General features: G+C 41.7%; 1 protein-coding gene across 1 annotated transcript; it reads left to right on the plus strand.

Moving 5' to 3' along the window:
• Positions 1 to 1707: 1707 nt before the first annotated feature.
• Positions 1708 to 9963, plus strand: BNIP1 (BCL2 interacting protein 1). Its single transcript, XM_024199343.1, has 6 exons — positions 1708 to 1791; positions 2773 to 2865; positions 3659 to 3750; positions 4986 to 5087; positions 5882 to 6000; positions 8634 to 9963. The coding sequence occupies exons 1-6, from the start codon at positions 1708 to 1710 to the stop codon at positions 8828 to 8830; spliced, it is 687 nt and encodes a 228-aa protein (XP_024055111.1). The 3' UTR covers positions 8831 to 9963.
• Positions 9964 to 14392: the final 4429 nt, after the last annotated feature.

Genomic DNA, 14392 nt, shown 5'->3' on the forward strand with positions numbered 1-14392 from the left:
ATTGATTTTTGTTTACTCTGTCACCCTGGAGCCCTAGCACTTCTATTCAGATACAAACTCATCAATGTATGCAACATCCTTTGTAATTTAAAATAAAAAATTGTGGAGAAAAAACAGTTCTCAAATTCTTGTGCATCCCATTTGGTGTGTTCTCTCTCCTGCAGTGTATCAATATAGTTCTCAGGTAAAATTACTTGGGTTTCCCCTGTAGAATGTTGTACTGACATTGCAGGAAGCTTGAACCCCTCTTCCCCGCCCCCATAGAACAGGGACAGCACAGTCATTAACAGGATAAGCTCTTCCCATTGCCCCACTATCATGCTTCAATATTCCTCTTGGAGGGACCATTACTAGATATGAGGATAACTTAATCTCTATCCCCATTCAGTCCTTGGCATAGTAATAGCAACTAGCTGAAAAGGTGCTGGAGTGACATGGACGGTTCTCCAGTAGAACCTAGACTGAGACCACCAAGTTATTTTACAAAAGCCACAAAACAGCTACGATATGGTCTCTGTGGACTTCGGTCTCTGCTGCCCTTTCAAGGTACAGGTCTGTAGCATCTTACTCGCATTTAACATGCGTGATTTTAGCTTTACGCAGTCGGGAAAAACAAAAACAAAAGAAAAATAACAATTTTAATACTGTACTTGTAGTGCGGGCGATTCCGCCCGCCATTCAACTCAATGTAATTTTGACTATATGCGGTTTTCGCTTTACGCGCTAGCCACGGAACGGAACCCCCGCCTAAGATGAGACTCGCCTTTATGTTTAGCAAACTGCACACTTTAGGCTGGGAGGAACCCCTTTATGCATGCTAGAATGAGATGGTGAAAAAGCAGGATCCTGCATTAACACACTCTTCTCTTTTTGTATTCTCAGGTGGAGAGTGTGTAACAGCCCTTCCATACCTCTAATCATTTTTGTTGCTCTTGTCTGAACCTTTTCCAATTCCAATATATCTTTTTTGAGATGGGATGACCACATCTGCACGCAGTATTCAAGATGTGGATGTACCATGGATTTATATAGACGCAATATGATATTTTCTGTCTTATTATCTATCCCTTTCTTAATGATTTACAACATTCTGTTAGCCCTTCTGAAGGACAAACGTAGAAAAACCCCTGTCACAATCCTGGAGATTTATCATGAGTCTTTCAATCAGTTGCTGATGTTTTTCAGTTGCTGGAATCAGGAGGTTGCATGAGAATCCCAGCTTTAATTTAAAAAACAAATATGGTTCAAATGCTCCTGGTTGTGGAGAAAAAAAGGTTGAAACTTAAAGTCACAGAAAAAGAACCTACCTTTTTTTAATTTATTTTTGTTTTTAAAGCCAAGCCCCGACTTTGGGGAGGGGGGTTGGGTGCCTGACTCATGATTGGCCTGGAAGTGGCAATATCAAGATTTTGAAACTTCAGTGTCTGAACACAAAGTGGCATCACCCCCCGAGTTTATTTGCGGCTGGTTTGCAACCATTACTATTCAGCACCGGACTTAAGCAGCTGGGCCCAGGCCCTGCTCCTGCCGCCCACAACCCTGGGGCAGCGGTGACAGGCAAGTACATCCCTGGAACCAGGAAAGGAGGTTCTGTATTCGCATCCCATGCCCCGTGCCTACAGGGCGCTGCCACTAGATGGCGGGGATGCCGCCCGAGGGGGGATTGCGTTTTGATTTTGATCCCTCTAGCTCCCCGTAGTTCGCAAGATGGCGGTGGCCGGGGACGTGCCCGTGCGCGTCTGTAACCAGGAGATTGTCAAATTCGACTTGGAGATTAAAGCGGCGGTGCAGGTACCGTCATCCTCACCCCCCGAGCCCATTTCCTGCGCCCCTTCAGACACCGCCCCCACGGCACCTTCCTGGAGAGGGTTCATGGCCCCTGCCCACTTAGACGCCGGGTCCGGCTCCCTACTCTCCCGCCACCCCCCCCCCCCCCGTGTGTGTGTGCGGGCGGGCGGGCCCGGGGGCAGCTGGGCCCAGCGCCCGGGGTGTCACCGCTGGGGAGTTCGCTCAGCGCCCGCTCCTGCCCTCCCGCCACACCCGGGGCGGGGGAGTCACCGCTGGGGAGTTCGCTCAGCCGCCTCAGCGCCCGGTCCTGCCCTCCTGCCACACCCGGGGAGGGGGACGGGGTCGCTTCTGGGGAGTTGTCCAGTACCCTGCCCTCTTCCCAGTCCAGAAACCTCTACCAAGAACTTGATCCTTCCCCACCCACCAGCTAGGGTCTTTGCAAACAGATACGTGAACCCATGTCTCTTCTGAACCTCTCTGCCCTGGTCATGTTCCTTGGAGGTTTTGGAGAACTGGCATTTAGGAGCCTGCAGTTCTTATATGGAAGGGGAGTAGAAATGTTAGTTTAATTCTCTGGTGCCTGGTCCTCAGATGTGCCCAGGCTAACTGATTTTCACAAACTGTGTCAGTTCTGCCTCACTAAAAGGTTAATAGAGCATTTCAAAACCACTGGTTGTGTGTTTGTGCAGTGCCTAGTGCAATGGGCCCTGTGTCCCTGGTGAAAAAAAAAACAACCAAAAACATAATACTGATAATGTTTATATTGATCCCAAAGGGGAATCGAATCCCCTTCTTCATCTTTAATTACATTGCAAACATTCACATTCCCCACAAATTGAAAAGCCCTATGTTTCTGCCTGTACGTCATTCAGCAGAAACACCCTTCTCAAAAACGAATTAAATAAATTAATAAGCAAATTCAATTACATTACCAACCAACGGCTCCTAACCTAGCATGGTGGTCATGTCTGTTATTTCTTTTAGGATATCAGTGATTGTCAAGGGCCCTTAAGTGTGCTTACAGAATTAAATGCCAGAGTAAAGGAAAAGTTTCAACATTTACGTCTCAGAATACAGGTGAGGCACAACATAACCACAAAAATGAGATGCTGGTAGGTAACAGCAACAGTGTTAACGGCGCTTGTACTAGGGTTTGACCGGATTTTCTAGAGAAACAGAAGTTTTATTTGCCTGTGCGTTAGGTAGAATGAAGGTTAAAATGTACCAGGATGACACTGCAGTACTAGTGTCTTGGAGCCATTTATAAACCGTAATATTGAGAATTTCTAATTGTTTATATATTGAGCATGATACGTAAATATAGTTAATTCTGGAGTCTCATCCCACAAATATGTGTCTTGCAAGTATACTTTTCCTGACAATTGATGGAGTGTATGCTGACAAGTTCTGCAGAAATTAAATTTACTTTTAAAAGAAAAAATAAATTCCTAAACACTAGTTACAGTGGTAACCTTCCAAATGGGCTGATACTCATAGCTTTCTCTAAAATCAGCAAAGGGAAACTGGCATGATTCTTGTCTCTTCCATTGTTGCCAATAGTTTGCTGAAAAGCAGGAATGAAGTTGACCTGCCAGTCTACTTCATTCACTCTTATTGCTCTGTGTTCTCTGGCGTATGTGAGAGAGAGTTGATTCTTGTCTTGTTATTGGGGACCTTTCAGAGCCAGCTGGTTAGGATGCACATGACTAGTCATTCTAAGCTAATCTAGATCCAAACCAAAGGTATCAGCAGTATCAAGTTAGTTGCTAATTTACTGAATCAGTTATCCTCTCTGGTTGAGAAAAAAGTAATGATTATAGATGGTGACAGCTTATGCTCAGATTTTAGTATGTCTGCTTTTATATCGAAGGAGCTTGAGCAGATGGCTAAGGAACGAGATAAAGAATCAGAGAAACAAGCCTTACTCCAAGAAGTAGAGAACCATAAAAAACAAATGCTCAGGTAGGTAAAGATGATGATGGTATATACGGACTCTTCATGTAATCATACACGCTTAGGATCTCAAAGCACTTTACAAAAGTGGGTGAGCATCATTACCCTCATTTTACAGATGAGGTCACCTAGGTCAGTGGTTTTCAAACTGTGGGTCACGACCCAGTACCGGGTCGCGGAATGTAAGGCATTGGTCGCGGCAGCTCTGGTCAGCACTACTGACTGGTCTGTTCAAAGTCCCGTCGGTGGTGCTGCCCGGCTAGTCCCTATCTGTTCTGACACCATGCTGCGCCCTGGAAGCAGCCAGCAGTAGGTCCAGCTTCTAGGCTGGGGAGCTCTGTGCCCTGGCCCTGCCCCTGCCCCAAGCACCAGCTCTGCACTCCCTTTGGAAGGGAACTGCTTGCGCGCCTCCACTTAGGAGCCGGACCTGCTGCTGGCCGCTTCCAGGGCACAGGCGCAGTCTGCAGTGCCAGGACAGGCGGGAAGCCTGCCTCTGCACCCTGGCTGCACCGCTGACAGGGAGCCACCGGAGGTAAGCCTGCACCCCAGCCCATTGCCCCAGCCCTGAGCCCCCCCCCCAAACCCGGAGCCCCCTCCTGCACCCCAAGCCACTCATCCCTGGCCCCACCCCAGAGCCTGCACCCCCAGCCCAGAGCCCCTCCCACACCCCAAACCCCTCATCCCCAGCTCCATTGGGTCTCAGGCATCAACAATTTTCTTCAATTGGGTTGCTAGAAAAAAAGTTTGAAAACCACTGACCTAGGCGAAGTGACTTGCACAAGGTCACAGAGTAAATCAATGATGGAGTCAAGAATAGAACTCAGATCTCCTAAAGCATAGTCTCTTGTTCTAATCTCCCAGTTGTGTTTTATGGATATACCTTTCTGTCAAATGGAATTGTTTGAAAATAGTTATTCTTGATGACACTCAGAACATGGATGGAATATAACTAGATTTTCAACAACTTGCACGATATCCTTCCTTGCCTTGCTCTCTAAACATATAGAAGAGGAGAAATGGATGAGGGAATGGGATATTTCTACTCGTAGCATGATGTAGTAGTAGTTAACATAATATATCTTACATATTGATTCATTGTTACTGATAAGCAGGTGGGATGTTGTTGGGCTGCAGTATTTATTTGTGCCCAACTGCCTTCTGATTATCTGGCTGGCACCTGAAAATCTTTCTAGCTTTGCAAACTGTCGCCATCATTCTAAAACATTGTACACTTGTGATTTCAGCAATCAGACAGCTTGGAGAAAGGCAAATCTAGCTTGTAAAATTGCTATAGACAACTCTGAGAAAGATGAACTGCTACCAGGAGGAGACCCGTTAAGACAAAGGTACTAAATCTTTCCTTTGTAATTAGAGAATTTAAACAATAGATGCTGTATCCAGTTATTCTAAAAAGAAATAGTAATACATTGTGTGTGTGTATATATGTGTACTGTAAACTACATGGTTCGATTTAGAAGGTGAGTCTTTCATTAACACCTATTACCTTCTGTGTAAATAAAGGTGTGGTTGATTTGTTATATTCACTTAAACTGTACATTCTCCCACCTTTGGTTTGTTAGGAAGGGGGAAAGTGTTAGACTGTTCCAAAGTTTGTGTGGTTTACATCAAGTGTATCATAGACATAAAGTACAAGTTACAAATCTGCCTGCTGTCATTATTTCACGCCAAAAATCGGATTGTTTTATATAATTTGTGAATTAAACACTTGTCTTATTTAATCAGTGAGGAACATCAAACTGGGTATAAAAGGTAACAAAGCGGTGGCTTTCATCAGTGTTTCCATATTGTGTCATGAAATAGTATATTTGTGGATCAGCATCTGATGACACTTGGACCCTTTCTCTCAGCCACTGCCTAGTAACTGTTTCAGGGGCTGCTGCTCTAAAATTCAGTGACTTTGGGCTTTAGTGAGGATTTTAGGTGCACACCCAAATCTACTACCTCATTTGAATGAGCACATTAAAATAATATGTTTATGTGCTTTGTACATCTGAAGGCGGCTATGATTGATGCCAAATTCCAGCTCTAAACACCCTATTGCTATCAGAAACAGCAAGCATCAAACACCCCAAGACATGATTTTATTCCTTGCCATTTTATTTTTCCTTTCTTCCTGCAGAAAAACCACAAAGGAAAGCCTGGCAGAGAATGCAAGTACAATTACAGAGAACCTGATGGGCATTAGCAGGATGATGTCTCAGCAGGTCAAGCAGAGTGAGGAGACCATGCAAACGCTAGGTACAGATGCAACCCAAGTCTTTGGTTATGGATTATAAAAATTTGATTGAAATTAATAGGCAGCAGGTTTAAAGCAAACAAAAGGAAGTACTACTTCACACAGTACAGTCAGTCTGTGGAACTCATTGCCAGGGGATGTTGTGAAGGCCAAAACTATAATAGAGTTCAAAAAAGAATTAGATAAGTTTGTGGAGGATAGGTCTATCAATGGCTATTAGCCAGGGTGTTCAGGGATGCAACCCCATGCTCTGGGTGTCCCTACCCTCTGATTGCCAGAAGCTCAGAGTGGACAACGGGATGGATCAGTTGATGATTGCCTGTTCTGTTCATTCCCTCTGAAGCACCTGGCATTGGCCAAGGTTGGAAGACAGGATACTGGGCTAGATGGATCTTTGGTCTGATGCAATGTGGCTGTTCTTTTGGATAGGATTATTGCACTAGTCTTTCACCTCTGGAGATCTGGGTTCAAATCTCTTTTAAAGGAGAATGATGCTCTATTCCTAGAGGTGATTCTTCCAGGATAGAGTGAGGAAAATTGGCAGGGTGCAGTGGAAACTTGCAGTGCTGCTGCCCACGATGAACTTATTTTGCAGATACATAGACGACTTCTGTTTCAGGACTTTCAGTCAGTACCTGTCACCAGAACTAACATTTTCATACAGAACAGAGAATAACAACTGGCTGTGGCTTGGAGTTGTGTTTCAGACCATCCTCCTGACTGGTGGCAAGTTTTGTAAAATCGTCTAAGAAAAAGAAGAAAGAGGAAGAAGCTGATTGGAGACTCTGGGTTCTGTGTAAAATCTTTTCTGTGATATGAGATCACTGGCATTCCACAGCAAATTTGATGGGACAGCAACAAGTTTGGTTAGTGTTTGTCAGGGACAGTTTGTTTGCTATTATTTTACACTGTTTTCCTAGCATACATGGTGTAATATCAAAGAAATATAAAAATATGGTATGTGGGTGTGTCTGTATAAATAGAGACACATACCCACACACAGAAGGAAGTTTAACATGGATACAAGAAGATTGCTTTTACCCAGCTCTCCAGCTGGGTTGACTAAAGCAGGAGGAGATCAAGTGATTTGTACCGAAGGTCACATGCTGTGTCAGTAATGCATCTAGGACTAGGAAACCAGGATTTGGCCAGCTCTTTCCTTTAGACCCTAAAACAATAAATCAAGTGGGCTGTCAAAATTGATGATTCATGAACCATTTAGAAGTCGGATGTGTGCCAGCTGGGCCTCTTATATTTGCTGTGCTTGGAGAGAAAAAGAAAGAGTGGGATTTAAAGGATAGGTTAGATAATGCAACTTTCTCCCCCTCACTATCTACCCCCATCTGGGGATGGCAGCTGTGCACAGTTCCTGCATGCAGAAAAAGTATGTTTCTTTTCCTTTTAAATAAGACAGTTTTGGCAGTCACTCTGTCACCCATTTTCTGGCTGAATAGTGCTTACAGTTTGTCATGGGAGGAGCTATCAAAGATTGTCTGCTTTGAGAAAACCAGCTGTGGATTTTGAGTCTGTAATTAGAATTTTAACTTCTAAAAATTAACAATCCTTTTTCCAGTATTTGATTGTGGAGCAAGGAAGCCATGCTTTGTCACTAGCCATGGGAAACAACAACAATTTTCCCTTTGCCACTTGGATCAAGGACCTTTCTTTAAGGATGGGACATCAGAGTTTGTGATATGATGGATTATGATAATATTTATTTCATAAGATATTACATGCTCATATGAGTGAACTGCACATTTGAAGTTTGACTTTTTTATTCATTTAGCTCTGTACAAATTCAACTGCATTCTCTCAGTTACAGGATGTGGATTTTGTAATGCAAGAAAATGGAGACTCAGGCTTCTGCTTTTCATCATTTAGTAATCTGAAGAGAGAATTGTTTTGCAAAAACACAAGCTGAAAAGCCCCTGTATGCCATGTCATTATTTTGTTATCTTCTCAAACTAACTCTTTGTTCAATGGAGTCCAGCTAATACTCTCACCCTAAGATTAGAATTTTTACAAAGAAATTGTACGTTTTTAAAAAAGAAACCCAAATGTTAAAATGTTTGGAAGTGAACCATTAAGAAATCCGTTGAGGCCCTAACTGCTTCATCACTCATCGCTCCTCCTGACTTTCATCAAACTATTGTCCTGGCTCAGAAGGACACTTCTAGTGGTGAGAGAGCAATTTGGTTTCCATGACCATACTCAGATGCTGGCCTGCCCTGAAGTTGCCAGTAATGGTGCCAGTTGTGATGGCAGTTTCTCTCTAGTAAGAATGGAGCTGAATCCACCAAACTTCTTTCACATAGACCTTACAAGGCAATGACTTTTGTTCACAATTGATCTGAACTAGATTTGATGATCCAGTAATCTAAAAATGAATGGTCCTGTATCCTGTTACCAAATCTGCAAACCATCCAGCCCTCCTAGTTTATTTTGCTGTGTGTTCTTTTCCAAGGCATATTAGGGCTCCTGTGTGGTGAAAGATTCCGCAGGAACATGATCTGCATTGATGTCACCACTAGTCAGACTAACCCATGGGGGTATCACTATTTGTAGTTTCCTTTATGCATGTTTTGAAGATGTTTTGAAGCACACTCAGCTGAAACTTTACACTTTCTCATTTCAGCCAATTCTTCACGAACCATCCTGGATGCCAATGATGAATTTAAGTCCATGTCGGGGACAATACAGTTGGGGCGAAAGCTCATTACAAAGTACAACCGCAGAGAACTGACCGATAAGCTGCTCATTTTTCTTGCCCTGGCCTTATTTTTGGCCACTGTGCTCTACATCCTGAAAAAGAGACTCTTTCCATTTTTGTAAAATTCCAAAGCACGTGGATTACCAAATATTATGAAAGACCAGAAAGGGAGATGGGGTAATAATAATGATGTTCAGTGTAACTGGGATCCAGCACTGTTCTAGCTGAAAGAGGGTTAGAGCAGACAGGTCTTTATATTGTATAAATGGAGTATGATACTGGCTAAGATGTTAAGCGAGCTTGCTCGCACATGTAGGGGCAGGAGCAGAAAGAATGGGGTGGACAGAAGTAACACCCTTTTCTCTGCTGGGTTGGGGAAACAGAGAAGCACTTGGTGATCCAGACAGGTGCTAGTCTTAATTTTCAACCCTTCTCCCATCTCCGCATGAAATGACCTGTCACTTAACGATCTGATCAGGAGGTGCCTTATCAGCTGTATGTAAGATGTTGAGAATTAAGCTGAGGAACATGAGGAGAGAAAAGAGGATGGACGCAAATAAACAAAAAAACCCAAACTTAGATACATTCCTTTAATAAACTATTTATAGTGTCTGCGTAAATTGAGTCTTATTTAAAAGGAGGAATTACACATGTATTGAAGGAGACTGAATTGTATATACAAGGTCTGTCTGTCTTTAAAACTGAATCTGCCTTTGACGTACAAAGATGGCTGCTACAGGAGTGAAATGAAATAAGTGGCTTTAGAATGAAAACTGTCATGCCACCTTTTCGCAAGTCGAGTTCCAAAATTTAGAGTCTTATAATATGAGAAATGCATCTTGTGCCTTCTTGAGGCCAAAGTTACTGTGTTTCTTTGAGAATGTAGTTCAGATATGTTCTGTGGCTTCATTTCAGATCTGCACTTGGAGGACTCCAGTTGATATTTGAGTAGAAAGGCCCATTTGCCTTGATTCAGCACAGCTTGTGTAAGAGGCATAGGAATGTATTTCGTATTATCAATTCCTAGGGAGTACTTTGGAGTTACAAAAAAGGGATTTCAGTGGAGAATACAAAAAGAACTTAAAAAAACCATGCATTTCTTAACATGAACCCTAGAGACCACTTGGAGTAGATCTTTGGTCATTACATCTCTTGAAATTTAAAAAATAATTTTGTATTTATCAAAAGATCAAAGCACAAACAGAAGTCCCTGTTATAGCTCTTCTCATTGGTGCAATATTTTATTAAAAGCACATTGTCAAGGAAATTTTTCTGTAGTCTTTTGTCTTCGTTTTCCTTTATACATTTCCCCTTAATATTTACATCTTCAGAGTGCTGCCAACTTGTACATTTGAAAATGTTTCTTCCTTCCTCCTATAGTTTGACCATTTTTGATTGGCAAACTTGAGTTGCCTTCCCCTCCCCTGTGTTTTGAATGGAGCAAAAATGAACGTGCCTGTTTGGTTTAACAGCACCATTATCAATATGCAGTACTCTATGTAGCACCTTCTTTTACCGAAAGAGCTGTGAGCTGAACCTTCAGCTGATGTCTGTGTAGCTCTAGGAAAAATATTTAACTGCTGCCTTAGCACCAGTAGGAACACCTGAAATGCTGGTTTTGTGCGGGGGTGTCTAAAACTGGTGGCTATTTTTTTTTTAAATCAGTTGTTTAGAACTTAAGTTAAATAAAAACCAAGGCCCTTCTAAATAGAATCTAGATGATACTTCCAGTTACATTTCAGTATTCTAGCAGATGTCAGATTTTGGGCTAAATCCAGCATGACATCCCTTTAAAGGTTAGGTTACATTTGGGAGACTTTGAAAGAGGAAGTGGCACTAACTCCTCAAGGTGGGCCTGTCTTTGTAAAATTCCCTTATGCCAGCTGGTAAGATCTGGGGTAATTTCCCCTTTTTGCCAACTGTAGACATGTGTTTGAGTTTGGTAAGAAATAGGATGTAATGAGGGTGGACCAAAGTATATTATGATTTAAGCCAACGCCTATAAACAGTTGCCATTGTGAGCAGGTATTGCCAACATGGTATAGGAGCTAGAATTTGTCATCAGCAGCTCCAAAAATAGAGGCCTCTGGGTGGTGAGTTGAAAGAGCTGTGCCAATCCTTCATGGGGAGAAAAAGAACTGATAAATATGCCAGCAGGCCTCCTGTTACATCCAGTAGAGGGCAGTAGTGTGTTCACATGTAATGAGCCTTTCTTATGAGGTGAATCATGAAGCAGTTACTTGTTTTTCACCCAGTCAGATCCTATCTGTATCTTATCTAGGCATTTTCCCCCCTCCCATCTATCTAGTGTAGGGTTTTCTATATTATCCTCATGGAGGTAGTTGACTTGAAGCTTCCCAACTATAGCTGCATCCTAGAGGACTTAAAGTTTAGAACAAAGTGATAGTAAGAATGTTCCATTCCTGAATAAAGGAGGAAATTCTTCATTTTCATCACAATTAGATGTATTTATTTTATTCAGTAAATAGTTAAAAGTCCCATAAGGCTGCCTTTATGTGTTTTATTAGGGGAGTTCTCATGAGCAGATTGAGGTTTGGTTCTTTTGGGCAGTAAAGGAAAGCATGAACTATTGTATTCTGTATGCAGAAGCATCAAAAATGTATACAACATCACAACTAAATGAAAGTGGTCTCTGTCCTTGATGTTGAAAAGCACTGCTTAAATATAGAATATTCTAGTTGACCCTCTGTGCAGCAGAGGCTCTGACTTCTGAATTAGTAATGCAATACAATCTTATACACGTTTAAAGAAGTCAGAAGAATTCTCCCTTCCAGAGCCTGCTAAGTTTCTGGACCAGCTGTAGCAGTTTTGCTTTATTGATTTGACTTGCCTTGGGGGAAATGGTTTTGTGTTCTAAAAGCACAATGTTTGCAGGTGGTCAGACATTACAGCTGATTCAATGTTTCCTCCCTAATGTGAGAGCAGTATAAAAATAGATCACTCTTAATCTCTGAGATAGTGGAATGCTGAGCAGACAGTAGAGCCATGCTGTAAGTAATGATGAAGTGCAACTGTCCCTGCAGGAAGTTGGTGGTTTATCTGCTTTGCCCTCTCAGTACAGAAGATAAATGTATCTCATAAAAGAAATGGCCTCCGCAGGGCACCGTGGGATTGAATAACTTTTGTTTTATAAGGAGGTCAGACTTTCCTGATGGGGATTGAAAATGTAGCAATTTAGTAAAAATCCATTGTTAAATGCTCCTTGTCCTGTTTCTCTGTTGGCTTTGTGACTTGATATTACTGAGGTATAGATCCCAGAAGTAGGCAATTAGAATATCATAGGAATAAAAAAAATGGCTGACTCTACAATTATGAGCCCTTTCCATGACATTAGCTTTCATTTAAAAAAAAAAGTGTCTAGTTTTTTTTAATGTGAAAATAGTTACCTTCCCTCTGTAAATCAGTATTAGATTTGTACTCTCCAGAAGCAGGGGGATTTATACTAGTGCAAAATGGTCATACGGCAGCCATGAACTAGACCCTTTGAGAGAGAGTGAGAGAGCATGTGATCTGCTCTTTGACGCAAGTCTTCTCCCATTATGCCATTCCCTCACTGCTTGATTTTCAAGAAATTTTATTCTACAGACCATCAAGAACGGTGCCAGACAACTAATGGACTACAAACTATACAATAAGAATATTATTGATGTGATATTAAGGTGGAATGTAATGCTCTCCAGAAGTGTGGAATGAAGTCATTATATTCCAAATCATCACAATTTAGGTAATAATTAGAGGAGGCCTTTCCCCACTAACAAACCTATGGAAGAGCTCAGCTTTGGCTTTCCTGAAGGCTATGACTAGAACAGTTGTTCCCAAACTGGGGATCGTGAACCCCTGGGGGTTTGCAAAATGTTACAGGGCATTCTCGGGAAAAAATTCCCTAATGGCAGACAGAGCTGTCCCTAGGGACTCCGGGCAGCACGGGGCCCGCAGCCCCTGGACTTCCAAGAGCAAAGCAGATCAAAGCAAGCATATCTATCACACTGAGGAGATTTAAACTTCAAGACTCCTTGTAAGAAATGGAAAGGGAGGTGGATATTTTTTGCTGTTTTTAAAATTAAATAGGTAGCTAGTATTGTTTTTAAAATTATTATGAAGAACAAGTTTAAGCTTTGTTGTAACGTGAGTTGTTTGCCTGGACTGCTCAAGACCTGAATGCTTGTGTAGGAGGAACTCTGAATTGGCTTCTTAAATATCTTCATGCTGTTTCACATCTGATACTCCTTGATGAAATATAGGAGCCTTGTCTTACAACAGGCTTATTCAAACTGATACAAGCTACGAAAGTGAGATCTTGAAAGAGTTTTGTCGTTTTCATAATGTAATAAAAATACTGTAATGATAAATAATAATTATAAATAGTGTGTAATAAGCATGTCATAAAACAAATTTTTTATTTCCAAGATCACTGCTTTTATAATTTATACTCAGGTAAAGGAGAAAATTCCTGGAAATATTCATTTTTAGGAGGGGGTTCACGAGACTTGACATTTTATTGAAAGGGGTTCACAGGTTGTTAAAGTTTGGGAACCACTGGACTAGAACAATGACAGTCAAACTAGTGAAAATTAAATCCTTTTGGGGACATTAAATGTGATTTACTTTTGCACTGTATATGGCACCTAGGTACTGCTGTGGTGAGCACTTAGCATTACAAAAATAAAGAGAGAAATGTAACACTGGTCTACAATTTTTGAGAAGTCGTCTGCTTCAGAGATAAAATGTGCTATTTATTATGTATTTTGATGTGCTGAATTCAAATATGACAAAAGAACTGATTGGCTACTGTTTCTAAGATATTTAAGTTTTTACATTTTATGTCTATGTATATTGTGTAGATAGTAGAGTTTTAATCATAAATTGTAAACCTAGGTCTTTTCATGTGTTTATGGTTGCTTTACATGATAATATTTCACCTGTCCTGTTTATGTAACACTTTAAAAATCAGCAAAAGGGTTATATAAATTAAATTTATTATGAATCAAAAGGCAAAAAACTATTATGTACATAGTTTAGTCCTATGGCCTTGACAAAGTTCTTCATCAGACCCAGCTTGATGTGTAAGGGTGGTAACAAAATCTTCCTTGATTCAACAAGTGGTGGATGCTGAACACTTTTCCTCCCAGGCTCCAATGACTGTCGGAGTGGCCAATCTTTCTTGATGTAGTGGGAATCTCTTGCACGACTATCCCATTCGCAGAGAAAACAGCAGTACTTTGTGTATCCAGTCTGCAGACCAAGCAAGAGAGCAACAACCTTCAAATCACCACAAAGCTGCCACTGATGTTGGTCATAGTTTACGCACCTCAAAAGTTGTTTCATGTTGTCATAGGTTTCCTTCATATGGACTGCATGACCAACTGGAATTGATGGCAAAACATTGCCATTATGCAGTAAAACAGCTTTAAGGCTCGTCTTCGATGTGAATCAGTGAACAGTCTCCACTCATCTGGATCGTGAACGATGTTGAGGGCTGCCATCACACCATCGATGTTGTTGCAGGCTACAAGATCACCTTCCATGAAGAAGAATGGGACAAGATCCTTTTGACGGTCACGGAACATGGAAACCCTAACATCACCTGCCAGGAGATTCCTCTGCTGTAGTGTGGAGCCCAACAGCTCTGCCTTACTCTTGGGTAGTTCCAAATCACTGACAAG

This window comes from Terrapene carolina, unplaced genomic scaffold (genome assembly GCF_002925995.2).
Source record: "Terrapene carolina triunguis isolate 2854851 unplaced genomic scaffold, T_m_triunguis-2.0 Scaffold629, whole genome shotgun sequence".
NCBI lineage: Eukaryota > Metazoa > Chordata > Testudines > Emydidae > Terrapene > Terrapene triunguis.

Coding starts and splice junctions, on each gene's coding strand:
- BNIP1 (XM_024199343.1), top strand. CDS start 1,708: ATGGCGGTGGCCGGGGACGTGCCCGTGCGCGTCTGTAACCAGGAGATT. Junction 3,751..4,985: donor CATAAAAAACAAATGCTCAG/GTAGGTAAAGAT, acceptor TTGTGATTTCAG/CAATCAGACAGCTTGGAGAA. Junction 5,088..5,881: donor GGAGACCCGTTAAGACAAAG/GTACTAAATCTT, acceptor TTCTTCCTGCAG/AAAAACCACAAAGGAAAGCC.